Source organism: Mastigoproctus giganteus, chromosome 2 (assembly GCF_048544385.1).
Source record: "Mastigoproctus giganteus isolate SK-2022 chromosome 2, ASM4854438v1, whole genome shotgun sequence".
Taxonomy (NCBI): Eukaryota; Metazoa; Arthropoda; class Arachnida; order Uropygi; family Thelyphonidae; genus Mastigoproctus; species Mastigoproctus giganteus.
Window position 1 is genome coordinate 226,892,018 of NC_143576.1, and position 27,591 is coordinate 226,919,608.

At 37.9% G+C, this 27,591-nt stretch overlaps 1 protein-coding gene across 1 annotated transcript in view; it reads right to left on the minus strand.

The window, feature by feature from the left end:
- Positions 1 to 13,152, minus strand: part of LOC150090202 (uncharacterized) — a 59,943-nt gene extending 46,791 nt beyond the window's left edge. The window contains exons 1-2 of the mRNA XM_090390200.1: positions 13,099 to 13,152; positions 6,622 to 6,769 (exon numbers count right to left, since the gene is read on the minus strand). Coding sequence (XP_090246326.1) covers positions 6,622 to 6,769; positions 13,099 to 13,152 — 202 coding nt within the window. The remainder of the gene's footprint in view (positions 1 to 6,621; positions 6,770 to 13,098) is intronic.
- Positions 13,153 to 27,591: the final 14,439 nt, after the last annotated feature.

The following is a 27,591-nucleotide window of genomic DNA, read 5'->3' on the forward strand; positions in this document are numbered from 1 at the left end:
ATGTGGGCATGAAGCTGTGTTCTCTTTGGACATGAAGCTGTGTTCACTCCTCTGGGAGTGAGTGTTGTTTTGGTCTTTCTCTTTTCTATTTTTAATCTTATTTTTTATTCATTATTTTTTTTTTGATAAAGGGCTAATTAGGTTCATAGGAGTAAAATAGCATATTGCCTTACCTATAACCCTTTTAATAGCATTAATTATCTTTTAAGGGCACAAAAGGTGATATTGTTGTATACAATGGCACTAAAGACATTAGGAGATCTGAGGACTTACTTAAAAAGTACAGGCAATGCCAAGAAAAAGACATGAGTTAGAGTTAAATTTGAAAGTATCTACAATTCTGCCTAGATACGACAGAAAGGAGTATGTGATGAGAGCCTTGAAAGCCTTATCAATCAATTAACCCCAGGGGCTCACATTTGGTGAGTATGGGCTTGGCACACCCAGGGTCCTGAGCTGGATATCATCATTCTTCTCTTTCTTGGTGATTTCTTTCTACTTCTCTCTCTCTCTCTCTCTCTCTCTCTCTCTCTCTCTCTCTCTCTCTCTCTCTCTCTCTCTCTCTCTCTCTCTCTCTCTCTCTCTCTCTAAGGGTAATTCAGAATTTTTTTTTTTATGCCTGGTATAGTATAATCCTCAGGCTTCCTTGCACCATATGGCTAATAATAATAATTAGCATTAGTAGAGGCATATGATGCAAGAAAGCAAGCTTATTCAGCATCAGCCCAAAAAAAAACAACCACTACTCCCATTTCACCCCTCCGTTCGTATGAAATACCTGTCCAGCTGAGACAAATTTATTTAGGCTATCAACTTCAACAACAAGTGATGGAAGTCTATTCCACAAACCAACTGCCCGCTGGCTAAAGGCAAATTTCCGCACATCTATCCGAAATCTGTCCTTCCTCAATTTGAATTTATGCCCTCTCAGGTGATTATTCTGAGCAAGAGGAAGAATCCCATCGGCATTGAGCATGCTCAAGCCATTCAAAGCCTTATACATCTCTATCAGATCACCTCGCCGATGCCTAGTCTCCAGACTGTAATTTGCAAAACTTAAGCCTTTCTTCGTAAGAGCAACCCTTTGTTCCATTCACTAATCTTGTTGCCCTTCTCTGTACTCGTTCCAGCAGCTCTACATCCTTCTTGAAATGAGACCTCCAGACCTGTATACAGTACTCAAGGTGTGGCCTAACCAATGCCTTATAAAAGGGAATAATCACATCCCTATCCCTGCTAGAAAAATTCCTGTATATCATTGACAAGACACCATGAGCTACTCTTGCATTTCGTCTGCACTGCTCAGAGAACTTCATATCTGCCTGCACAATTACCCCTAGGTCCTTTTCATTCTCTACCACTGTCAGCGTAGTACCACAGAGTTGATATGTTGATCTGGGGTTACTGTTTCCCATATGTAGTACTTTACATTTGTCAATGTTAAACTTCATTTGCCACCTCTCAGCCCATCTGCTCAACCTTTCCAGATTCTGTTGCAGCAGCATAGCATCAGTAGTGTCCTTAACAACCCTGCCAACCTTTGTATCGTCTACAAACTTGGACATTAAGCTTGATATACCATCATCAGTATCATTTATAAATACAGAAAACAACAATGGACCCAACACTGAACCCTGAGGAACTCCACTAATAACATTAGCCCACGTTGAGCAGTGTCCATTGATTACCACTCTGTCTTCTGCCACTCAATCATCCCTTTATCCATAGCAGCAATTTGCCTCCAATGCCACACTGCTACAATTTGTGCAGCAGTTTTCCATGTGCAACAGTATCAAAAGCTTTTCTAAGATCCAAATATATAATATCAAAGTTATTCCCTGCATCCAGTTCTTTTGTGACTACATCATAGTATCCAATCAAATTGGTCAGACAAGACCTGCCCTTAACAAAACCATGCTGTGTCTGAGCTATAACTGAATTCTTGTCTAGATGATCCTGCAGTGCTTCTTTAACCAGTGCCTCCATTGATTTTCCTGGAACTGAAGTTAAACTAACAGGTCTATAATTACTTGTGTCAGCCTTTGATCCTCCTTTGTGAATTGGGGTTACATTTGCACATCTCCAGTCTATGGGTACCTCCCCTGAGTCCAAAGAAGCTCTCATAATTATGGCTAGGGGTTTGCTTACTTCCTTTGCTGCCTCCTAATATAATAATAATAATAATAATAATAATAATTCAGCCATGGAGAGATTGTGCAAAGCTCGTGGGGTAGAATTTTTCTTGGCACAGTCTGTGTGCTTGTATTTGCACCCACCCTTTCTATTTAATATATCCCATCTGTGTAGAAGCAATGAGACATTGCTTCTACAGAGATGGGATACATTAAATAGAAAGGGTTGGTGCAAGAATATTTGTTGATGCTACAGAGGAAGTGCTAGGTGGGTCAGAAAACTGCTAGCATGGAGAGATACAGGCTAACAGATTAACAATAGCCACATACAGAGGTGAGAGTGATTCTTGCACTGCTTCAATTGTAATACACAGCAGCCTGTTGTTTGTTTGTTGTACTATGTACAGAGAAATAGAGGGGGCCAGTAAATCAGAATTTTATAATGCAGAATGTCTTATAATAGGAGATTTTAACATTCCAGATACTGACTGGAACATGCGGGTTGGTCATTCACACACTAGCAAGACTTTTGCAGATTTATTGGATGACTGTTTCTATAGCAGCATTTTAGAGTGGCAACAAAAGAGAGTAATACTCTTGATCTGATTATCAGCAGTGATAAGTAAAGTAAAGTAAAGTAAAGTAAAGTAAAGTAAAGTGCAGCCATTATCAACCCACTGCAGGGTGGAAGCCTCCTCAACAATTCATGCTGAGGGAAATGGACCATAATCTGCCACGCTGGTCCAGTGCGGGTTGGCAGATCGACCGTATTCAGCAGTCAGGGGCTTGAACCCCGGTCTACTCAAAGAGCGTGTGCTATTGCACTCCCGCTCCTGCCCACTCGGCTACGGAGGCCGTTCTCATCAATTATCAGCAGTGATAATTCATTCATTAAGAATCTGCTTTTCTTGAGAATTTTGAAAGTATTCTTGAGAATTTTTCTCAAGGTACTGCTAAAAATCAACAGTCAGTTTAAAAACCTATAAAAAATATAAATACAAATTTTAGCTAAATTATACTGTATTTAAAGATATACTGTATTCTTTACTCTTAATTTAAAACCAATTTTAAACTAAGTTTTTAAATTAAGAGTAAAGAATGCAATATATTTTAAAAATTTTAAGTGCTAAAATTCATGTTTTTTGTGACTTTTTAAATTGTTGATTAGGTTAAACTGCTGATCTTGGGTCCATATTTCAACAAATGGACAGAAACAAAGCAGAGATTGGAAGGTGCCACTCACTGCTTTCCCCGCCCACTTGCCGCTGTTTTAAACCGGGAACTCGTTTTCTAATTTTAAAACAGCAGGATGGGGAATAAACACCCTACATAAGCTAAGCACCCCCACTTTGTCGACACAAAACAATCAGAAAGAAAACGTCTTCACAATAATCACAGAACTCGACATGTACAATCACTGTTCTATGACCACGCCCACTACGCGGAGACAAGTGGTACCCAAATAATGGAGTTTAGCCGTTGATTTTTATCAATACCTTGAGAAAAATAAAAAAGCAAGCCCTTTAATTTATACAAAAAATATCCTCAAATTAAAGGTATATTGGACTTGTATTAGTCTGTTGATCAACTACTGGTTCTGTTCTTCTAAATTAGCATATTTAATTTTCCACCACTTGCTACCAAACCAGTCCAAACATCTCAACTAGTCAACATTCATTCATTCATTGTATAACTCTAAACTTACAGAACTTTTCCTCATATATCCTGCTTACTATAGCTTCCCTTCTCAAACTAACTCATGCACGATAATAAGTACTATAGGTTGTAATAACTTTCATGTTTGGGTTTTTGCATGTACACACAGCCTTATCTTTACAACCTGCAGATAAAATTTTCAATCCTCCGAATGAAAGTCTCTGTGGAAGGAAGGGAGAAAAATCAGATTTGCAGGTCTTAAAGTAGAGTTATGCCAGAATTATCTTTTGACCATAATTATGAATAATTATGAATCCATAATTATGAATTTATATAAGGTCAAATTGTTAATAAGACAATGCATTTAAAAATAATTGAGCAATTAACAGACGATCTCTTAACTACTCAGAGAAACAAGGAAAAATTAGAAATTACTCCATATCAATGATCCTGCTCATTGTGTAACAATTTCTGAATACCTTTCCAATCTTCCTATTTTTCTCATGGCTTTGCAGCATGTAACTTTTAAGTTTTTTTTTCTCTTCAAATTAAAGAACCCATTAACAAGATGCCAATTTTTCAATGAAGAAGTTTTATCAGCTACAAAATAAAATCAGAGAACTTTCAGAAAAGGTTTTCGAAACTTTTTTGCAATATACACTGAGTGATCACTGACTTATGACCACCCTTATGAAAAGTGAATGCAACCCGTTGACCACGTGAGGTATGAGAGTGCGCAGTTAGTCGACCTACATAGCATAGATAAGGAGTCAGTGGTTCAGTAGGTAGTAAAATTCCAAACATGATGAGTAAAAGGAAGGATTTATTGGACTTTGATAAAGGACAGATTGTGGGAGCTCGAAGAGCTGGTGCCTCGATTTCCCAAACGGCTGAACTGGTGGGGTGTTCGAGAGCCGCAAGAATTAAAGTGTACCAAAACTGGTGTCAAAATGGTCAAACAACGACCCGATGGCAAAACTGCATAGGTCAGTGATGTTAGAAGTGAGCGCTGGGTCTGACGACTCGTACAGGTGAACAGGTGCAGCACTGTTCAAGAATTGACTACCCAAAACAACATGGGCCAACCCAGAACAATATCTGCCACGATCATGTTGTTGTTATTTGGTTTTTAGGAGCATTAGCAACTCAGGCCATATTGCTCCGGGATATGCGGTGGTCATTCCCTGACCTTTCCGCATCCTCCGTATTTGGTGGTGACGGGCTCGAACCCCGGTCTAATCAAGAAGTGTGTGCTACGCACTGCTGCTCCTTCCCACCTGGCTATGGAGGCGCCCCATGATCATGCATCACACGCTCACACATATGGGGTATACCAGCAGACTACCTCTACGGCATCCTTTCCTAATCAAGGTTCATTGGCGTAAAGCCAATGAACCTTGGTTAGGAGACTCGCTTGGTGCAGAGCATGCAAGTTGGATGTTAGAAGACTGGAAGGTGTGCTGGTCAGATAAGTCACGTTATTTACTCCATACCGTGGATGGTCGTGTATGGATTTGGTGTCAACAACATGAGGCTCTTCATCCATCATGCATGGTATCAAAAGTGCAGGCTGGTGGAGGCGATTGTATGGTGTGGGACATGTTTCACTGGCAGGAACTTGGACCCCTGGTGCATGTGGAACAACGTATCACTGGTCTCCACTATCTTCAACTGCTTGCTGACTGCGTACACCCCGCTATGTTACACTTTTCCCGAATGGGGATGGTGTCTTCCAAGATGACAATGCGCCGAGCCATCGGCGCATTTGTTGTGCAGGAATGGCTTGAGGAACACAGTTCTGACTTCCAGCTTATCAATTAGAAAGGACATGGAAAGGCATATCAGGCATCTGGATACACCAATCACCTCCATACCTGCATTGCTAGCCGCATTACACATAGCTTGGTTGGCCATACCTTCCGAATGCTTCCGACATCTTGTTGAATCAATGCCACGTTGGATAGCTGCTGTACTGAGGGCAAAAGGAAGACCTACGAAGTATTAGGTAGGTGGTCATAATTCAGTGATCACTCAGTTTACAACTGATGGAAAAACTTAAGTTTTGAAAAGGAAAAAAAAAAAAAAAAAACAATGGTTTTATTATTTCTTTAAATAAAAACCCAATCCTGGAAATTTGTGATCTTATTTTGCAAATATACACATTCCCATTCGCTCCTCTCTCTCCTTTTTTTATACAAATTATGTTTTACTCATTGTTCACAATGCACATATTACAGCCATCTCTCAAGTTAAGCAATTTATGCATTCCTAGATATCAATGTGAAAGACAAAAAACATTTTGAAAACAAATGTCCATAAGAAATTTTCAAACAAGGTTAGATTACATTCTGGATCAGACTATTGGGCCCTCCCCCAAGAGATATATCCTTCATACTAATGCTTTATAAATGTTTTAAATTAAAATGCTTTATTATAAATGTTTTAAATTAAAATATGATTATGAAATTATTTGTGCAGTTCCACAGGATTTATATATATAGTTTGCAATGGCAAAATCTTAAAAATGTTTCAGACAGGTTGATCAGTTCAAAAATACCTTAAAAAGGTCCTAGCAGCAGGTTGATTACAGACTCATTAAGTCAAAATGAACTAAATAATTTGAAATTCTACCCCACAATTTATTAAGGTAATTAATGGTGGTGCAGGGGAGGCTATCTAATCAAAAGTATTTAAAGTACCAAAAGCAAACACTGCAAGGTAAGAGTCTTGAATAACAGTTATATTATGTTAATCAACTTCAACAGAAAATAAAATTTTAAGCAAAAAATTACTTAAAATCTAAAATTTAATTTACAAGTAGAATATTTCCTACCAATATCGACATAGTGAATCCATGTAACTCTTTCCAGCTGAAATTCTGCTTCAAGACGACCTGATTTATCTTCAGGAGAAGAAAGCCAAGGTTTTGGAGTAGTATTTTCAGAAGACAGGATTAAATTATCGACTGGATAATGGTCATCCTTTAAGATATGGAGAAAGGGGATAAATACAAAAAAAAAACAAATTTAAAATAAAATAAAACTCAGTACCAAAAATATCGAAATATATTTTTTAATTAACATTTTAACAGTACAATGTTTCAGAACCTGTGCTAGTTCCTTGATTGCATGAGTAATATGCAATTTGAGAGCACTGTTGTAGTCTGTATATTTGGTATGTTATCTATATTAAAAAGTAAATATTTAAAGAATTTAAAACATTCACTTCAAAACAGCACAAGAGAAAAAAAAAAATAAATATATATAAAATCAGCTATCTGTAATAACATTAAAAAAAAGGTTTTAACTAATACTCTTATATTTCTAAATTTCAAATATAAAAATCATTAATATTACACTGACATTTACTGCCAGGAGCGATTGTTTGTTATTTGGTTTTTAGGAGCATTAGCAACTAAGGCCATATTGCTCCGGGGATATGCAGTGGTCATTCCCTGACCTTTCCGCATCCTTCGTATTTGGTCGTCATGGGCTCGAACCCTGGTCTAATCAAGAAGCGTGTGCTACACGCCAGGAGAGGACTGACTATTTGACCTGGGCAACATGATAGTACTCAAGGGTAATGATCATACCCAAGCCCCTAAAGATTAAGGTTCTGTTACCCTTAATTTGGAACATAAATCAGAAGTTGTTTGTTATTGTGGTTTTTAGGAGCATTAGCAACTAAGGCCATATTGCTCCGGGACATGCGGTGGTCATTCCCTGACCTTTCCGCATCCTCCGTATTTGGTGGTGACGGGCTCGAACCCCGGTCTAATCAAGAAACGTGTGCTATGCACTGCTACTCCTTCCCACCTGGCTACGGAGGCGCCAAATCAGAAGCAATAAAGAAATAAAGAAAATACTCATTAAAGGTGAAAATGGCTACTTTGTCTAAATAATGAAGTTCACCAATCATTCTAATTTCTAAAGCTGTTTATTACTATTCTTAAAGATATTCAGTACGGTACAGAAAATTTGGGGTTTGAAAAAAGATTCAGTGGCCAAAAAAAAATTGAAAACTAGGTGCAAGAAATATACAGATACACATTCACACATCCAAAGATCCATTTACAGTAGCTTGTGTTCAACAATATTTTTAAGCTGATATTTAAACTACTCATTCCAGACTGATATTAGCATTAGTTTGGCTGATGCAAGAAAGCAAGCTTATACAAGCAGCAAAATACGAACAGCCAAAAAAAAAAAAAAAAAAAACAACACCTCCCATTTCACTTATTCATTACCTCCAATGGTTTGTATAGTTCTTAATTGAATTTATTTAAACTATAAACTTCCACACATCTATCTACCATCCTTCCTCAATTTGAATTTACACCCCCTTATATGTGTAGTCTGAGAAAAAGGAAGGATTCTATCAGCACTGTGCTTGCTCAATCCATTCAAAACCTTAAACACCTCAATAAGAATACCTCACAGGTGCTAGTCTCCAGATGCTGAAATTTTCAGAACTGAAGCCTTTCTTGGTAAGAGCACCCCTTTTATTCTCCTCACCAATCTCATTGCCCTTCTCTGTAACAAAATTCCTGTATATCATTGACATAACCCCAGTGGCTCATATCTGGTCAGTATGGGCTTGGCACACCCAGGGTCCTAAGCTGGATATCATCATTTTTCTCTTTCTTGGTGGTTCCCTTCTACTTCTACTTCTGACTGACACACACTCTCACTCTCTCTCTCTCTCTCTCTCTCTCTCTCTCTCTATAAATTGGGATTTTTTTTTTTTTTTTTTTTTTTTGCTGGTGCAGCAAAAGCCTTAGGCTTCCTTGCACCATATAGCTAATAATAATAAAACCCCTGAGCTGTCCTGGCAGCCTGTCTGCACTGTTCAGAAGACTGCACAATTACCCTCAGGACTTTTTCATTTTTCACTACAGTGAGTGTAGTACCACACAGTTGGTATGTTACTCTGGGGTTACTGCTACCTGTATGCAGTACTTTGCATTTGTCAATGTTAAACTTCAATTCCCATCTGCCTAACTTTTCTGGATCCTGTTGCAGTAGCATACTTTCATTAACCACTTTGCAAACCTTTGTATCATCTGCAAACTTAGACATTAAACTTGATATATCTTCATCAATATCATTGATAAATATAGAAAACAGCAATGGTCCCAACACTGAATCCCAAGGAACTTCACTAATACCATTAATCCATGAAGAGTGAATTGATTACTACTCTATCTTCTGTAGCACACGTTTCTTGATTAGACCGGGGTTCGAGCCCGTGACCACCAAATACGGAGGATGCAGAAAGGTCAGGGGATGACCACCACACATTCCCGGAGCAATATGGCCTTAGTTGCTAATGCTCCTAAAAACCAAATAACAAACAAACAAACTGTCTTCTCCCATTCAAGCATCCCCATAGCAGTATATGAAAAGAGTATTCTTTTTTCATATGCTGCTATAGATAAAGGGAGTCATGAAAAGGGCATCCTTTGAAATAAAACCACAAAGAAATTATAAAAGAGCATAAAACACCATTTTTTTTAAACTATTCCAGAAAAATTTTTTTCTAATAATTTGGCACAGTATTTATAGAAATACTGTGCCAAATTGTAACAAGAAGCAAGCCTTCTGTTCAACAGTAGAGTGTAGTTGACAGAAGTTCTAAAATATGTTTTGCTGTCACAGAAAAGATGACTTAAAATTATCAGTAACTTAAGTTGATTTGACAGTGGAACAGCGTTAATAAAATTTTATTTTCAGTTATAGAATTTAACTACCAAGGCCTATTTGAATTTACTAGTGGCACAGGAACTTCAAACTAGCCTGCAGGTCTGAATTACTGAAACAATACAAGGACAGACTTCAACACCTGGAGATGAAACATCAATGAATACTCAAGTTACTGCTGTCATCATGAAACAGTGATAATTATATATGAGAGAGAGAGAGAGAGAGAGAGAGAGAAGGGGAGGGGGAAAGAATAAATACTCGATTAATAAAAGACTAAAATATACCTGATTACATAGCAAAAAAAGTCATACAGTAGAGATGTGAAAACCATGGTAATCACAAAACAGAACAATAAAATTATTTAGAGCATACAGCATCTTTGCTGTCTAATAATCATGTAATAATCATTATCCTTGATATAAAAGAACTGTTTACAGCATGCATATCCTTATGAAACTGCTGTCAATAACAAATTCACAAGTTTGCTAATACTGTATTATCAACCAAGCATTAAATAGGTCAAAACTATTTGCTTAAGGGATACACAGAATAAGACTAGCCACAAGCAGGGGCAAAAGTAATTTCTGTGCTATTTTCATTGGGACATGCAGCAGACTGGAAAGCAAAGTGCCGGTTGAATTACAAGGCCTGCTGGGGATTTTAGTATTAGTATCAGCCATATGTGCAAGGAAGCCTAAGGCACATGTTGCACCAGCTAAAAAAATAAATAAAAGGTTTAAAAAATAATAATAAAAAAATTAAATAAAATAAATAATATTAAGAGAAAAGGAAATAGACAACCTATGCCATAACTTGAATTTATGGCCCCTAGTTACACAGTCATTTATAACCGTGAAAATTTCATCCTCATTCATTTTACTATTGCCTCTCAGAGCCTTAAACACCTCAATCACGTCACCTCTAAGGTGCCTAGTTTCCAGCTTTGTGTAACCCACATATTCGAAGTCTTTCCTCATAAAGACTTCCTTTTGCCGATCTCACCAGCCACGTTCCCGTCTGGATCCTTTCAAAAAGCTCAATGTCTTTTTTTTTTTTTAGGTGCGGTCTTCATGAACAAAGTTCATTCCAAGTGGGATCTAACAATAGCTTTGTATAATGGGACTATGACGTCTTTATCTCTACTAGCAAATGTTTGATAAATCATCAATAGGACACCATGGGCCTTGCTTGCAACCTGTCTGCAATGCTCGGAGGACTTCATGTCTGACCATATTGTAACTCTCAAGTCCCTTTCTTCCACTACTGACTTTAGTTCAACTCCAAGTGTATAAGTTGTTTTCGGGTTACTGTTCCCCAGGTGTAAGACCTTGCACTTTGATGAATTAAAGCATAGCTGCCACTTTTCTGACCATCCCTGAAGTCTATCTAGGTCATTCTGTACTCATGATCACAACTAAATACATAGGCTGTATTAGGATTACTAAGAGCAGATACAGGTGCACATACTTGCTTGTGGCACCTCCATAGCTGGGTGGACAGGAGCAGCAGTGCGTGGCATACGCTTCTTGATTAGACCGGGGTTCGAGCCCAAACAAACCAAAGCCTAAAAGCCTAAAAACCAAACAACAACATACTTGCTTGTATACTAATGCTAGGAGTATAGCAAACAAATTTGATGAATTTTAATTACTGGCTAAGTCATCAATGCAGGCATCGTAAGAGATATTATCAGAAAAATGGTGCTACTCAGACATAAGAGATGTAGAGATGTAGTCTGCACATTGTGAGTATAATGTGTACAGATATTATAGATTATGCTTTCGGTTAAGAAGCAAACAGAATTTAAAGTAGCACACCCAGTCAGTGTGAGTGGCCAGCACAGAGGTGAGTCAGTCTGGTGTAATAAAAGCACTGGTAAACAAAAAGGAGAGTAACAGTGTGTTCAAATGATTGTGATACAGGATAACAAACAACCATACAGGCAAACAGAGTAGCCCAGCAAATCAGAATATCTTATAATGGATGATTTCAACTTTCCAGATATTGACTGGAACTTGGTCACTCACGGAGAAGCAAAACCTTTTTAGATTTATTAAATGACTGTTTTCTATACTAGCATGTCAAACAACAAGTGAAAGCAACATTCTTGATCTCATTATCAACAGTGATCTTTCATGCATTAGGAATCTCCAGATAAAGGAGCATAGTGACCACATATTCATGTAGGATCTCCTTAAAAGGTATAACCCTTATCGTAAGGGGGGAAAGGATTTTGCTTTTGTAAAGATGACTACAATTGTCTCTGACAGTTTTAAGTTCTATTCAGTGGAATCAACTGATTATGTTGATCCCACTGAATAGAACTTACCAACAGGAAATTCTAAATTAGAAGTATTCAAGGAAGTAATCATAGTGGTTACTAGGCTTTTTAACTAAGAGATATGGTTCAAAGAATTATATCTAAATCAATGTCAGATGAACTAATGAGCTCAGTGGTTGGGAGCAAAAATTAATAGGATAATTATAAACTATCACAGGGCAAAGAAATCTATAGTAAGTACAAAGTAGTCTGCAATCAAGTCACTATGGAGGTTAATATTAGTATTAATAGTGGCAAACAATGCAAGAAAGCAAGCTTATAGTTTCCAAACACTGAAATTTGCAGAGCTTAAGTCTTTTGTGATAGAAGTAGGCGTCATGTCCTCAACTGATCTGGTTGTTGCTCTCTGTATCCATTCCAAGAGCTACACATCCTTCTTAATTAAAATGAGGCTTCCAGACTTGTATACAGTAATCAAGATGTGGAATAACCAATGTCTTATATAATGGGATAATCACCTCCTTGTCCCTGATGGCAAAATTCCTATATATCATTGACAAAACCCCATAAGTGCCTTTGCATCCTGTGCACATTGCTCAGACAACTTTACATCAGACTCTACAATAACCACTGGATCTCTTTCATTCTCCACTACCTTGAGCATGTTGTCACCCAATTGGTATGTAATTCTGGGGTTACTGCTGCCCATATGCAGTAACTTGCATTTATTAATGTTAAACCTCAATTGTCACTTCAGTCCATCTACTTAATTTTTCTAGGTCCTGTTGCAGTGTTGATTTCTTATCATTAACCATACTGCCAACCATTTTATCATCAGCAAACATTTAGACAATAATCTTGATATGACTTCACCAACATTGTTAATAAATATTGAAAACAGTGCAATTAATAGGATAATTATAAACTATCACAGGGCAAAGAAATCTATAGTAAGTACAAAGTAGTCTGCAATCAAGTCACTATGGAGGTTAATATTAGTATTAATAGTGGCAAACAATGCAAGAAAGCAAGCTTATAGTTTCCAAACACTGAAATTTGCAGAGCTTAAGTCTTTTGTGATAGAAGTAGGCGTCATGTCCTCAACTGATCTGGTTGTTGCTCTCTGTATCCATTCCAAGAGCTACACATCCTTCTTAATTAAAATGAGGCTTCCAGACTTGTATACAGTAATCAAGATGTGGAATAACCAATGTCTTATATAATGGGATAATCACCTCCTTGTCCCTGATGGCAAAATTCCTATATATCATTGACAAAACCCCATAAGTGCCTTTGCATCCTGTGCACATTGCTCAGACAACTTTACATCAGACTCTACAATAACCACTGGATCTCTTTCATTCTCCACTACCTTGAGCATGTTGTCACCCAATTGGTATGTAATTCTGGGGTTACTGCTGCCCATATGCAGTAACTTGCATTTATTAATGTTAAACCTCAATTGTCACTTCAGTCCATCTACTTAATTTTTCTAGGTCCTGTTGCAGTGTTGATTTCTTATCATTAACCATACTGCCAACCATTTTATCATCAGCAAACATTTAGACAATAATCTTGATATGACTTCACCAACATTGTTAATAAATATTGAAAACAGTGCAATTAATAGGATAATTATAAACTATCACAGGGCAAAGAAATCTATAGTAAGTACAAAGTAGTCTGCAATCAAGTCACTATGGAGGTTAATATTAGTATTAATAGTGGCAAACAATGCAAGAAAGCAAGCTTATAGTTTCCAAACACTGAAATTTGCAGAGCTTAAGTCTTTTGTGATAGAAGTAGGCGTCATGTCCTCAACTGATCTGGTTGTTGCTCTCTGTATCCATTCCAAGAGCTACACATCCTTCTTAATTAAAATGAGGCTTCCAGACTTGTATACAGTAATCAAGATGTGGAATAACCAATGTCTTATATAATGGGATAATCACCTCCTTGTCCCTGATGGCAAAATTCCTATATATCATTGACAAAACCCCATAAGTGCCTTTGCATCCTGTGCACATTGCTCAGACAACTTTACATCAGACTCTACAATAACCACTGGATCTCTTTCATTCTCCACTACCTTGAGCATGTTGTCACCCAATTGGTATGTAATTCTGGGGTTACTGCTGCCCATATGCAGTAACTTGCATTTATTAATGTTAAACCTCAATTGTCACTTCAGTCCATCTACTTAATTTTTCTAGGTCCTGTTGCAGTGTTGATTTCTTATCATTAACCATACTGCCAACCATTTTATCATCAGCAAACATTTAGACAATAATCTTGATATGACTTCACCAACATTGTTAATAAATATTGAAAACAGTAAGAGGACCAGCACTGAACCCTGAAGGACTTCACAATAGAAGAAGGGTGCACATTTATAACCACCCTATCTTTTGCGATTCAGTAATCCACAGCAATAAATTGCACTTAATGCTGCATTGCTCCTATAAAGCAGTATTTCATGCGAAACAGTCAAGAGCTTTACTGAAATAAGTACACAACATAAAAATTACATTTTGCATCCAGTTCTTCTGTTACCGTGGCATAATTAGCATTAGCATTAGTAGAGGCATTTGATGCAAGAAAGCAAGCTTATGCAGCATCAGCCAAAAAAAAAAATAAAAAATAAAAAAACCCACTTCCACTTCACCCCTCTGTTCGTTCAAAATACCTGTCCAGCTGAGCCTTAAACTTATTTAGGCTATCAACCTCCACCACAAGGGATGGAAGTCTGTTCCACCAACCAACCACCCGCTGGCTAAAGGCAAATTTCGGCACGTCTATCCTACATCTGTCTTTCCTCAATTTGAATTTATGCCCTCTCAGGTGATTATTCTGAGCTAGAGGAAGAATCCCATCAGCATTGAGCATGCTTAAACCATTCAAGGCTTTATACACCTCTATCAGATCACCTCGCTGGTGCCTAGTCTCCAGACACTGTAATTTGCAAAACTTAAGCCTTTCTTCGTAAGAGCACCCCTTTGTTCCATTCACTAATCTTGTTGCCCTTCTCTGTACTCGTTCCAGCAGCTCTACATCCTTCTTGAAATGAGGCCTCCAGACCTGTATACAGTACTCTAGGTGTGGCCTGACCATCGCCTTATACAATGGAATAATCACCTCCTTATCCCTGCTGGAAAAATTCCTGTATATCATTGACAATACTCCATGAGCTACTCTTGCAGCCCGTCTGCACTGCTCAGAGAACTTCATATCTGCCTGCACAACCACCCCCAAGTTCCTTTCATTCTCTACCACTGTCAGTGTAGTACCACAGAGTTGATACGTTGCTCTGGGGTTGCTGTTTCCCATGTGTAGTACTTTACATTTATCAATGTTAAACTTCATTTGCCACCACTCAGCCCATCTGCTCAACCTTTCCAGATCCTGTTGCAGCAGCATAGTGTCAGTAGTGTCCTTGACAACCCTGCCAACCTTTGTATCGTCTGCAAACTTGGACATTAATCCCGATATACCATCATCAATATCATTTATAAATACAGAAAACAATAATGGACCCAACACTGAGCCCTGAGGGACTCCACTAATAACATCAGTCCACGATGAGCAGTGTCCATTGATTACCACTCTCTGTCTTCTCCCCCTCAACCACCCCTTTATCCATAGCAGCAATTTGCCTCCAATGTCACACTGCTCCAATTTGTGTAGCAGTCTTCCATGTGCAACAGTATCAAAAGCCTTTCTAAGATCCAAGTATATAATATCAAAGTTATTCCCTGCATCCAGTTCTTTTGTGACTGCATCATAGTATCCAATCAAGTTGGTCAGGCAAGACTTCCCCTTAACAAAACCATGCTGTGTCTGAGCTATAACTGAAGTCTTGTCTAAATGATCCTGCAGTGCTTCTTTTAACCAGTGCCTCCATTAATTTTCCTGGAACAGAAGTTAAGCTCACAGGTCTATAATTACTTATATCAGCCTTTGATCCTCCTTTGTGAATTGGGGTCACATTTGCACATTTCCAGTCTATGGGTACCTCCCCTGAGTCCAAGGAAGCTCTCATAATTATGGCTAAGGGTTTGCTTACTTCCTTTGCTGCCTCCTTTAATATAACTGGATAGATCCCATCCACACCGGGTGCCTTTCTTGTGTTTATCTTCAACAGTTTCTCCTCCGCTTTACTCCCAGTTATTTCAAGATTCTGTAGCTTACTGCTAGAGTTGAATACACCTCTGGCATTCCCCTCGCTGAATAACTCCTCATGTGTGAATGTCGATGCAAAATATTCATTTAGTTTGTTAGCTACCTGAGCAGGATCATCAACACTTGACCCATCAATATCAAGTGGACCAATCTGATTCATCCCTTTCCTTCTAGAGTTTACATAAGTAAAGAACTCTTTGCTGTTTTCCTTTGCATCCCTTGCCAAGGATTTCTCGTAATCTGCCTTCGCCTGCCTAACCTCCTTTGTAACTTGGTTGCATATCAACTTGTATCTATCATAGGCTTCTGTGTCATGTGTTAATTTGTAAGTATCCCATGCATTTTTCTTCTCTGCCATATGCCTCATTAGTTCATCTGACATCCATTTTGGCCTAAACCTTGAACAATATTTCTTAGTTGGTATGTAAAGCCTAGTAGCTTCCAAGATAAGTTCTTTGAATGCTTCCCATTTTGAATTTGCTGTTGGTAACATCATCAGTTGGTGCCACTGTATAGAATTTAAATACTGTCTCAGTCCATCGTAGTCGCCTTTACGGAAGCAATAACCCTTCCCTTTACCCCTAATGGTAGTTACCTCTTTGAGTAAATCCCACTTCAGCACACTGTGATCACTGCCACCTAGTGGTTCATTTATCTGCAGATTCTTAATGCATGAAGAATCACTGCTGATAATCAAATCAAGAGTATTACTCCCTCTAGTTGCCTCCGGAACATGCTGATGTAGAAAACAATCATCCAATAAATCCACAAAAGCCCTGCTAGTGTGTGAGTATCCAGCCCCCAAATTCCAGTCAATATCTGGGAAATTAAAATCTCCCATTATAAGACACTCTGATTTACTGGCCCACTCTATTTCCCTGTACAGTTCCTTATTATACTCGTCAGAGTCATTAGGCCTATAGCACACTCCTACTCTCAATTTTGATCTCCCAATGTTTATGTCACACCAAACTGACTCCACACTGCACTGTCCAGCGATGTCGACTAGCTTCACTTCCTTGGTTTTTATGTGTTTCTTAACTAATAGAATTATAGCTAATTTGACTGATCAGAAAAGATAACTGGATAGGTTAAGGGGATGGATCTGGAGATGGTATTAGTAGCGGCAAATGATGCAATAATTTATTTAGTTCTTTCTTGAATTTATTCAAACTACCGACTTCCACAACAGATGGAAGATTGTTCCAATCAACCACAACTGCCTGACTAAAGGCAAATTTCTGCACATCTATCCTGCAACCATCCTTTCTCAATTTGAATTTACATCCTCTCATGCATAGTCTGAGCAATAGAAACACTGCAGCCAGCACAGAGATTGCTCAATTCATCCAAAGCCTTAAACACCTCGATCAGATCACTTCGAAATGCCTGGTCTCCAGACACTGCAATTCTTGGTATTGGTGTTCACTTCATCAATTTCACTGCCCTTCTCTGCACCCATTCCAACAGATCCACATCCATCCTAAAATGAGTCCTCCAGACCTGTATGCAGTACTCAAGATGCAGCCTAACCACTGCCTTATACAATGGGATAATCACCTCCTTAGCCCTGCTAACGAAATTCCTATACATTAATGATCAAACCTCATGAGCTGTACTGACAGCCTATCTGCACTGTCATAGAATTTCATATCTGACTGCACAATTACTCCCAAGGTCGTTTTCATTACGTCAGGGTAATGAAAAAAAAAAAAAAAAAAAAAAAAATTTTTTTTTTTTTAAGGGGATCTATCCAGTATAATTGAATAGATCCCCTTAACATATAACTCTATTCTATCGTGATGATCCTGAAGTTTTTAACCACTGATTCCATTATTTTCCCTGGAACAGAAGTTAGGCTTACTGGTCTGTAAGCCTGAAACAGTGTCAAATCATCCTTTGATCCCCTTTTGTGAGCAGGAGAAACATTTCCACAACTCCACCCTAGGGTTGTACCCTAAATCCAAGGATGCTCTCATAATTATGACTAAAGGTTTGCTTACCTCTTTTGGTACATCTTTTAATATAATTGCATTGATCTCAGCAGCCCCTTACTTATAGTTTCAATTTCTGTTCCACTTTCTTCTCAATTATCACGAAATCATTTAGTACCGTTATAAGCTGGTACTCCCATCCTTAAAAATTTCAATGTGCATGAATGTTGAAAAAATATTGATGCAAAATAATTTTTCACCAACCTGAACAGTATTGTAAACAGTTCATCAGCATCATCATCATCAGCCATTTTCAATCCACTGCAGGATGAAGGCCTCTCCAGCAACTTTCCAGTTCCTTCTGTTTTGAGCACTGGCCATCCATTTACTACACAAAAACTCATGAATTTCATCTATCCATCTCCGCCTTTGCCTTCCAGGTTTTCTTCTAGCTCCTCTTGGGTACCATTCTGTTATTTTCTTAATCCATTTGTCATCATGTCTTCGAGCTATGTGTCCTGCCCAAGACCATTTTAGTTCTTTAGTTTTGATAAGAATGTCCTTTACTTGAGTTTGCTGCCTAATCCATGTGTTTCTCTTATTATCTAACAGTCTGATTCCCAATATAATTCGTTCCATTCTTCGCTGTGTAGTTCTCAGCTTCTCTTCCATTCTTTTGGTGAGTGCCCAAGTTTCACTTATAAGTCATGGTGGGGGGTATACATTGATTCATTATTTTACGTTTCAGACAAACTGGGATATTGCTCTTTAGTATGTGACTATATTTCCTGAATGCTATCCATCCAAAATTTATTCTTCTCTTGACTTCCAGCCATTTATCATTATTACAGCTAATAACTTGTCCCAGATAAGTATATGACTCCACCTTTTCAATTACTGCTCCTTCAGTCATTATTTCCCTTTCCATGGCATACTTGTTCATTATTACTTTTGTTTTAGCCATATTCATCTTTAGTCCAAAATCCTTACTAACTGTGCATAACTGATTAAGATTTTCCTCTAATTCTTTGGGATCGTGGCTTATAACCACAATGTCATCTGCAAATCGTAAATGGTTTAGGTACTCTCCGTTCACCTTGACTCCTTTCTGCGACCAGTCTAATCTTCTGAAAGCTTCCTCAAGGGCAGCAGTAAACAGCTTCGGAGATATTGTGTCTCCTTGTCGAACTCCTTTCTCAATTTTAAATTTCCTACTGTCTTTGTCTAGTCTAATAAAGGAGGTAGCACTCTCGTATATTTTCTTCAAAATCATAATATATGGGGTATCAATGCCTTGTCTTTCCAGTGCCCGAAACATTGCCTTATGCTGTATGGAGTCAAATGCCTTTTCATAATCCACAAATGCCAGGCATAATGGTGTTTTATATTCATTTGCTTTCTCCATTAGCTGTGATATTACGTGAAGGTGATCCATAGTTGAGAATTCTGTCCTAAAGCCAGCTTCTTTCGGTTGATTCTCATCAAGTATTCTTTCTAATCTGTTAGTAATGACCCTTGTGAACAACTTGTAGATGTGGGATAACAAGCTAATTGGTCTATAATTTCCAATTTCTGATTTATCTCCTTTCTTATGCAGCAAAACTATGATTGCATTATTCCACTGCTTAGGTGTCACACCTTTTCTAATGCACTTTGTGAAGAGCCTTGCCAGTTTTTGTGTTATGTCTCTTCCTCCCAATTTTAACAACTCTACAGTAACTTTATCTTCCCCCAGGGCTTTCCGATTCTTCATTTTCTTCAATGCATGTTCTACCTCATCAGAAGAATATTGGGTATGTCGTATGTGTTGCTACTTTGCAATCCATCTTCCCCACTGCTGGTATCATTCCCTCGCTCCTTGTATAATTCTCTATAGTAGTCTTCTGCTATTTGAATTATGCCTTCTCTGCTGTTTATAAGTACACCATCGCTATTCTTCAGTTTCAGTATCATTTGTCTTTCTGTATTACTGCTCATGGCTGCTGATTTAAATCCTTTGTTTTCCCTTAATGCTTGTTCTACTTTTCTTGTGTTAAATCTTCTTATGTCCTCTCTGAGTCTCTTTCTAATGGCTTTGCATAACTCAGTATACTCAATTTTCTCCCTGTCAATGTTTTTCTTGCTCTTCATTTGTCGTCTTCGGTTCATCATTTCAAGTGTTTCTTGACTAATTTTTTCTTCTTTGGATTTCTGTTTCCCTATAGGTTTCTTGGGCTTTATCACTTTCAGAAAGTTGTAATATTCCTCGTCGATATCTTGGTCCTGAGCAGTCTGCAGAAGCTCAAACTTGTTCTTAAGTTCCAGTACATACTGCTTTTTCTCCTCCTCTGTTATCTCAAAGACCTTTGTATTATTTACTCGAGTCAGTTTTTTCCTTTCCTTTCCTACATCTATATCAAGTGTACATCTTACCATTCTGTGATCACTTCCAATGTTTACCTTATTCAGGACGGTAACATCATTCACAATATATCTTCTGTTAGTGAGGATGAAGTCGATTTCATTAGTTGTTAATCCATTTGGACTCTTCCATGTCCACTTTCTGTTCACCCTTTTCTTGAAAAAAGTGTTCATTACTGACAGTCCTTGAGATTCTGCAAATTCCACAAGTCTTTCACCTCTTTTATTTCTTTCACCAATTCCAAAATTTCCTATAGTTCCTCTTTCTGCGCTGTAAACAGTTATGCCATTCATATCTAGTGGGAATATGTTCATCCATTTGCTTATAGCATTAACATAACTACGCGATATGATAATTTCACTAACGGAGGGATGGATCCCACCACTTCGCGCGGACCCCGATATTCTGCACAGAAATAATTACGCTACTGCTTCGAATGATCGATTAAATCCTTCACTCCCAACTCCATTTTCACAGACACACATCGAACAACTATCACGGTAACCATCACAAGAGTATTCCATAAAGTACCACCATTCTCTTACAATATAAATAAAAACAACACAAAAAAGCATACAAGCTAAGTTCCTTCCAAAACACTTATATTTTTAAAAAAATTAATGGAATACCTGTGAACTAAAGGAAACAACATAATGAAATCGAATAATACCCATTTTTTACGATAAGCAATTTAAAGAATCCATAAAAGTCAACTTTCGCGCTAAAACACCCCACCTATAAACAGAACAAGCGTTATGACTATGAATAAAATCAGAATTTTATTTACTTCTTATCGTTAAATTCATTTAAATTTTATTAATTTTTTATGAACGATATTATTTAATAAAACATTTTTGGTTTTTATTATGTTAATTTATGACGATGATAATTTTCTATAAGAATAAGCGGTATACACTTCAAGAAAAAGGGTAATGTTTTTCGTCCAACAAACAGCAAATCGAGCACAGACACCAGAGGCGGGCCGTCCCGAGTGTGAAAGGGGTGCACTGCACCCGGACGTCAACGTTTAAGGAGCACCAGAAAACCTGAAATTTGCATATGAAGAAAATTTTAAAGGAGGCACCAAATTTCAATTAGCACCCGGGCGCCACATTCCCTAGGAACGCCCCTACAGAACACACAATTTACAGACATATGCACTGCGCAATATGACCAAAGTTACTGATGTACTTAAAACTCTACAACAACCAACGTCGAGCAAAAGGGTAAGGATTCCAGGGAAGAGAAGAGTACGGGTCGGCTGTCACGGATACAGATATCGTATAAGGATGCCAGGCTATTGCTATAAGTTACAGAAAAGAGCATGCCCGATGACTATTTTCCCTGGAAATTTAAAACTAATAAACTTTTCCCCTTGCCGAAATGCAAAACACGGAAATCATGAAAGTTATTAATTCAATCTCCATTTCATCATCTGTCATAAAAGTTTTCGAAAGATGCATCCATCCTACCCTAATTTTACTGAATATTCCACTTAAACGGACAAACACATATTGGAGTCCCAGATGAATCTATAACCTATAATCTGGAATCTATCATCATCATCATCATCAGCCATTTTCAATCCACTGCAGGATGAAGGCCTCTCCAGCAACTTTCCAGTTCCTTCTGTTTTGAGCACTGGCCATCCATTTACTACCCACAAACTCATGAATTTCATCTATCCATCTCCGCCTTTGTCTTCCAGGTTTTCTTCTAGCTCCTCTTGGGTACCATTCTGTTATTTTCTTAGTCCATCTGTCATCATGTCTTCGAGCTATGTGTCCTGCCCAAGACCATTTTAGTTCTTTAGTTTTGATAAGAATGTCCTTTACTTGAGTTTGCTGCCTAATCCATGTGTTTCTCTTATTATCTAACAGTCTGATTCCCAATATAATTCGTTCCATTCTTCGCTGTGTAGTTCTCAGCTTCTCTTCCATTCTTTTGGTGAGTGCCCAAGTTTCACTTATAAGTCATGGTGGGGGGGTATACATTGATTCATTATTTTACGTTTCAGACAAACTGGGATATTGCTCTTCAGTATGTGACTATATTTCCTGAATGCTATCCATCCAAAATTTATTCTTCTCTTGACTTCCAGCCATTTATCATTATTACAGCTAATAACTTGTCCCAGATAAGTATATGACTCCACCTTTTCAATTATTGCTCCTTCAATCATTATTTCCCTTACTGTGGCATACTTGTTCATCATTACTTTTGTTTTAGCCATATTCATCTTTAGTCAAAATCCTTACTAGCTGTGCATAACTGATTAAGATTTTCCTCTAATTCTTTGGGATCATGGCTTATGACCACAATGTCATCTGCAAATCGTAAATGGTTTAGGTACTCTCCGTTCACCTTGACTCCTTTCTGCGACCAGTCTAATCTTCTGAAAGCTTCCTCAAGGGCAGCAGTAAACAGCTTCGGAGATATTGTGTCTCCTTGTCGAACTCCTTTCTCAATTTTAAATTTCCTACTGTCTTTGTCTAGTCTAATAAAGGAGGTAGCACTCTCATATATTTTCTTCAAAATCATAATATATGGGGTATCAATGCCTTGTCTTTCCAGTGCCCGAAACATTGCCTTATGCTGTATGGAGTCAAATGCCTTTTCATAATCCACAAATGCCAGGCATAATGGTGTTTTATATTCATTTGCTTTCTCCATTAGCTGTGATATTACGTGAAGGTGATCCATAGTTGAGAATCCTGTCCTAAAGCCAGCTTGCTCTTTCGGTTGATTCTCATCAAGTATTCTTTCTAATCTGTTAGTAATGACCCTTGTGAACAACTTGTAGATGTGGGATAACAAGCTAATTGGTCTATAATTTCCAATTTCTGATTTATCTCCTTTCTTATGCAGCAAAACTATGATTGCATTATTCCACTGCTTAGGCGTCACACCTTTTCTAATGCACTTTGTGAAGAGCCTTGCCAGTTTTTGTGTTATGTCTCTTCCTCCCAATTTTAACAACTCTACAGTAACTTCATCTTCCCCCGGGGCTTTCGGATCCTTCATTTTCTTCAATGCATGTTCTACCTCATCAGAAAGAATATTGGGTATGTCGTACGTGTTGCTACTTTGCAATCCATTTTCCCCACTGCTGGTATCATTCCCCTGCTCCTTGTATAATTCTCTATAGTACTCTTCGGCTATTTGAATTATGCCTTCTCTGCTGTTTATAAGTACACCATCGCTATTCTTCAGTTTCAGTATCATTTGTCTTTCTGTATTACTGCTCATGGCTGCTGATTTAAATCCTTTGTTTTCCCTTAATGCTTGTTCTACTTTTCTTGTGTTAAATCTTCTTATGTCCTCTCTGAGTCTCTTTCTAATGGCTTTGCATAACTCAGTATACTCAATTTTCTCCCTGTCAGTGTTTTTCTTGCTTTTCATTTGTCGTCTTCGGTTCATCATGACAAGTGTTTCTTGACTAATTTTTTCTTCTTTGGATTTATGTTTCCCTATAGGTTTCTTGGGCTTTATCACTTTCAAAAAGTTGTAATATTCCTCGTCGATATCTTGGTCCTGAGCAGTCTGCAGAAGCTCATACTTGTTCTTAAGTTCCAGTACATACTGCTTTTTCTCCTCTTCTGTTATCTCAAAGACCTTTGTATTATTTACTCAAGTCAGTTTTTTCCTTTCCTTTCCTCGATCTATATCAAGGGTACATCTTACCATTCTGTGATCACTTCCAACATTTACCTTATTCAGGACAGTAACATCATTCACAATATATCTTCTGTTAGTGAGGATGAAGTCGATTTCATTAGTAGTTAATCCATTTGGACCCTTCCATGTCCACTTTCTGTTCATTCTTTTCTTGAAAAACCTGTTCATTACTGACAGTCCTTGAGATTCTGCAAATTCCACAAGTCTTTCACCTCTTGCATTTCTTTCACCAATTCCAAAATTTCCTATAGTTCCCCTTTCTGTGCTGTTTTGTCTTTTTCCAACCTTAGCATTGAAGTCTCCCATAATAATTGTGTAGTGGATTTTCTGCTCATCTAGAAGACTCTCAATTTCGGTGTACATTTCTTCAACCTCTTCATGATCATGGCTCGATGTTGGTGCATAAATTATTATAATCTTTAGCTTGTATCTCTTAGAAATCTTGAGTATTAGTCTTGACACTCTTGGTGATGTACTTTTGAATTCCAAAATGTTGTTTTTAAAATCTTTATGGACCAGATAGCCAACTCCACCTTCACTCCTTTCACTGTTTCCATTGGTGTACAGCAGATTTCCACTTGATAAACTTATAAGTGATTCATTTCTTCTTGTTTCAGCCAAACCAATGATATTCCAATTAACATTTTCTAATTCCTTTTCCAGCTCTAATATCCTGTCTTCACCGATGAGTGTTCTTACGTTATAACAGGCCAAGTTCAGTTTCCGTGCATGGCAGCCTGGTCGTACCCAGAGATTCTTAGCACCTTCTGCTTCCACTCTGATCCTCTCGCTGCCGTAAGAGGGAGAGTGAAAGCTGCTGAGGATTGAGGGCCATTTGTATTGTTGTGCTCTCATATGCTGGAGGGTTTGGTCTTTTCCTCTTCACGCTGACCAGGCGTCTTGAAGAGAACCACTCTACACGTTCGTTGACACCTAAATGACGTAACAGGGCTTACCATCGAGAAGGTGTGCATGAGTGGATTTTAGGGAGGCAGGCCAACCGGACTTCTCCTAAATCTGGAATCTATAGTAAGTATAGATTCCAGATTTAGTATAGATTCCAGTATAGATTCCAGATTTCTGGAATATATACAGTAAGTATATATTCCAGATTCCTCTCCTAAATCTGGAATCTATAGTAAGTACAAAGTAAGTACACATTATGGAGGCCCTTAAGAACAAACTCCGTACGTTTCAACATTAATTGAACACTGGACGTTGTTAACCGATTTGCATTTCTACAATTGCCTAATTCTTTTTGTCCTACTGGTGGTGAATTCTACATGTTTTATATAAACTCCATTCTCACAGGATCCTTATTTATGGCTTTTTATTCACTCCGTACCTCAATTAATCAATTTAACATGAGGCGAATAGCAAAGCTACCTCCCCCTCCTGGAAACTCTAGTTTTCCGTCCAATAAAATAGTCAAACAGACCAGAGAATCTGCAATTTATCACATAATACACATGAGTAGGTGAGTTGCTTCTCGGGTGGTCCTAATAACACAGTTTGAGCAAAGTTACTTGCTAATTCATTAAAGTGCATAGAACAATGTTAATTTATATTCATATTGAAAGTTTTGTACATATAGCAATATTACGGAATTATTATCAATAAATTAATTTAAAAGCTGTGTTTTATTAGTTAAATAGTTGCTGTCCTCCAAAGCTAAAATTCTTTTCTGTAATTAGAAGGTATTATAACCCCGTTCTTGCCAGGAGAACTACTATAAAAAACTATTCTTGTTCCATAGTAACGACGGCTGAACTCAATTCTTGGGTACTCTGGTCATTTCCTGTAATGTGTGGTCACATCAACCAGGTACCAACTATTTATTGCTGGTTTGTATTATAACTTGTTCTGGCTCACGATATGCCTGCAGATTAGCCCAGGCTTTTGAAAAAACTTCACTAGATGTGCAGTGTCCTGGACCAGTGTAGAAGGGAAGGGCTAACGCATTTGTTAAATGATTATAATCAATGGCTATACCAGAATTTTCTGAAGCTGGAAGATAAAACAGTGTTCCTGAAACATTGAGGCATAATCCTCATCATGTAGCAATAAAAAAATCCACATTATTTTTATCATAGTGAGCGGACAATAGCCCGTTTAATCCAAATCTGAGATTGCAAATGCTTATAACATATTCACAACAAACGTTAAATCGACAACACTAACGATGAGCTCAGGATATCATTCTACAGTCGCAAGTAAACATTATAATTCCACAGGCTCACACCTGGTGAGTATGGGCTTGGTACACCCAGGGTCCTGAGCTGGATATCATCATTCTTCTCTTTCTTGATGATTCACTTCTACTCTCTCTCTCTCTCTCTCTCTCTCTCTCTCTCTCTCTCTCTCTCTCTCTCTCTCTCTCTCTCTCTCTCTCTCTCTCTCTCTCAGGGTAACTGGGAAATTTATTTGGACTGGTGCAGCATAAGCCACACGCTCACGTTCAGGTCTTCGGAAATGGGTAGATTCTAAAAAAAACTTGGCTAGTGTTCATTTCAGGCTCAGGAGAAGTTATTCTATCTCCAAATTAAAATTCCTAATAAGAAGATTTTTGATACTCAATGATACAGTAGATTAGACCTGATATGCAGATCAATTACTTTCTCTGTTTGCAGTGTGGGATGTACTATGTGTAATGACTTCATTGTCTTTTCTGTTAGTTAACAAATCTGTATGCAAAAACTGTTGTAAATGATGAATTACAACTTGTCAAGAAATTCACTTTTCTTAACAAGTTCTTTTATTGTAAACACATTCCCTTATGAATAATAATAATAATTATTATTATTGTTAATAATAATTGTTGTAATAATTTTACAATAATTTTATTGTAAACAATTCTCTTGATAAATAAAATAAAATAAATAATAATTATTATTATTATTAATTATTATTATTAATAATATTATTTTTATCAATTATTAATATTATTAATAATTATTATATTGTATTAATTATTAATAATGTTAATCGGTAGGGTAGATTGTGGCGCCGTCTGGCGTCACTCTTTAGAACTACTAGTGGACATAACCGGAAGCTAAACAGGTCCACCTCCATAGATTGATGATGTTGCAGAGAAATATTAATCATACTGCATCGAGTGTGGCGCAGGATAAAGTCACTTGCGTTCAGGTCTTAGGAAGAGGGGTAGATTCTAAAAATCAGAGATGGTCACCCGAGGTAGACAGTGGAGCGAGTGGCGCTGTACCCTGTATAGCTACCACAAGAGAAGGGCATGACCATCCAGACCCACCAACTGGAAGTGCTTCCTGCACAAGTGCGCTAGTGACCACCCAGGCAGGGAGAAAAGGCCAACGCATGAAGTGTAGCATCGAAATGAAAACGTACATCATGCAAGCATACTAAGAAATAACGAATCTGGAGACCGATATGATAACTTACAGGCCGAGACTACATACCAAGTGGCTGGAACAATTCCGGGATATTCAGGTCACTGAATAACGAATAGCGGACCAGAGAAGGACCATCGTCACGAAGAAGCCCCAGCAATCTTGGAAAAAATCAAGCAAGACGTAAGCGATCACCTACAAAGGATAAAGAATATGGAACCAGTGGAGGGAGAACGTACCACCACCGAACCAGTGGAGGAAGA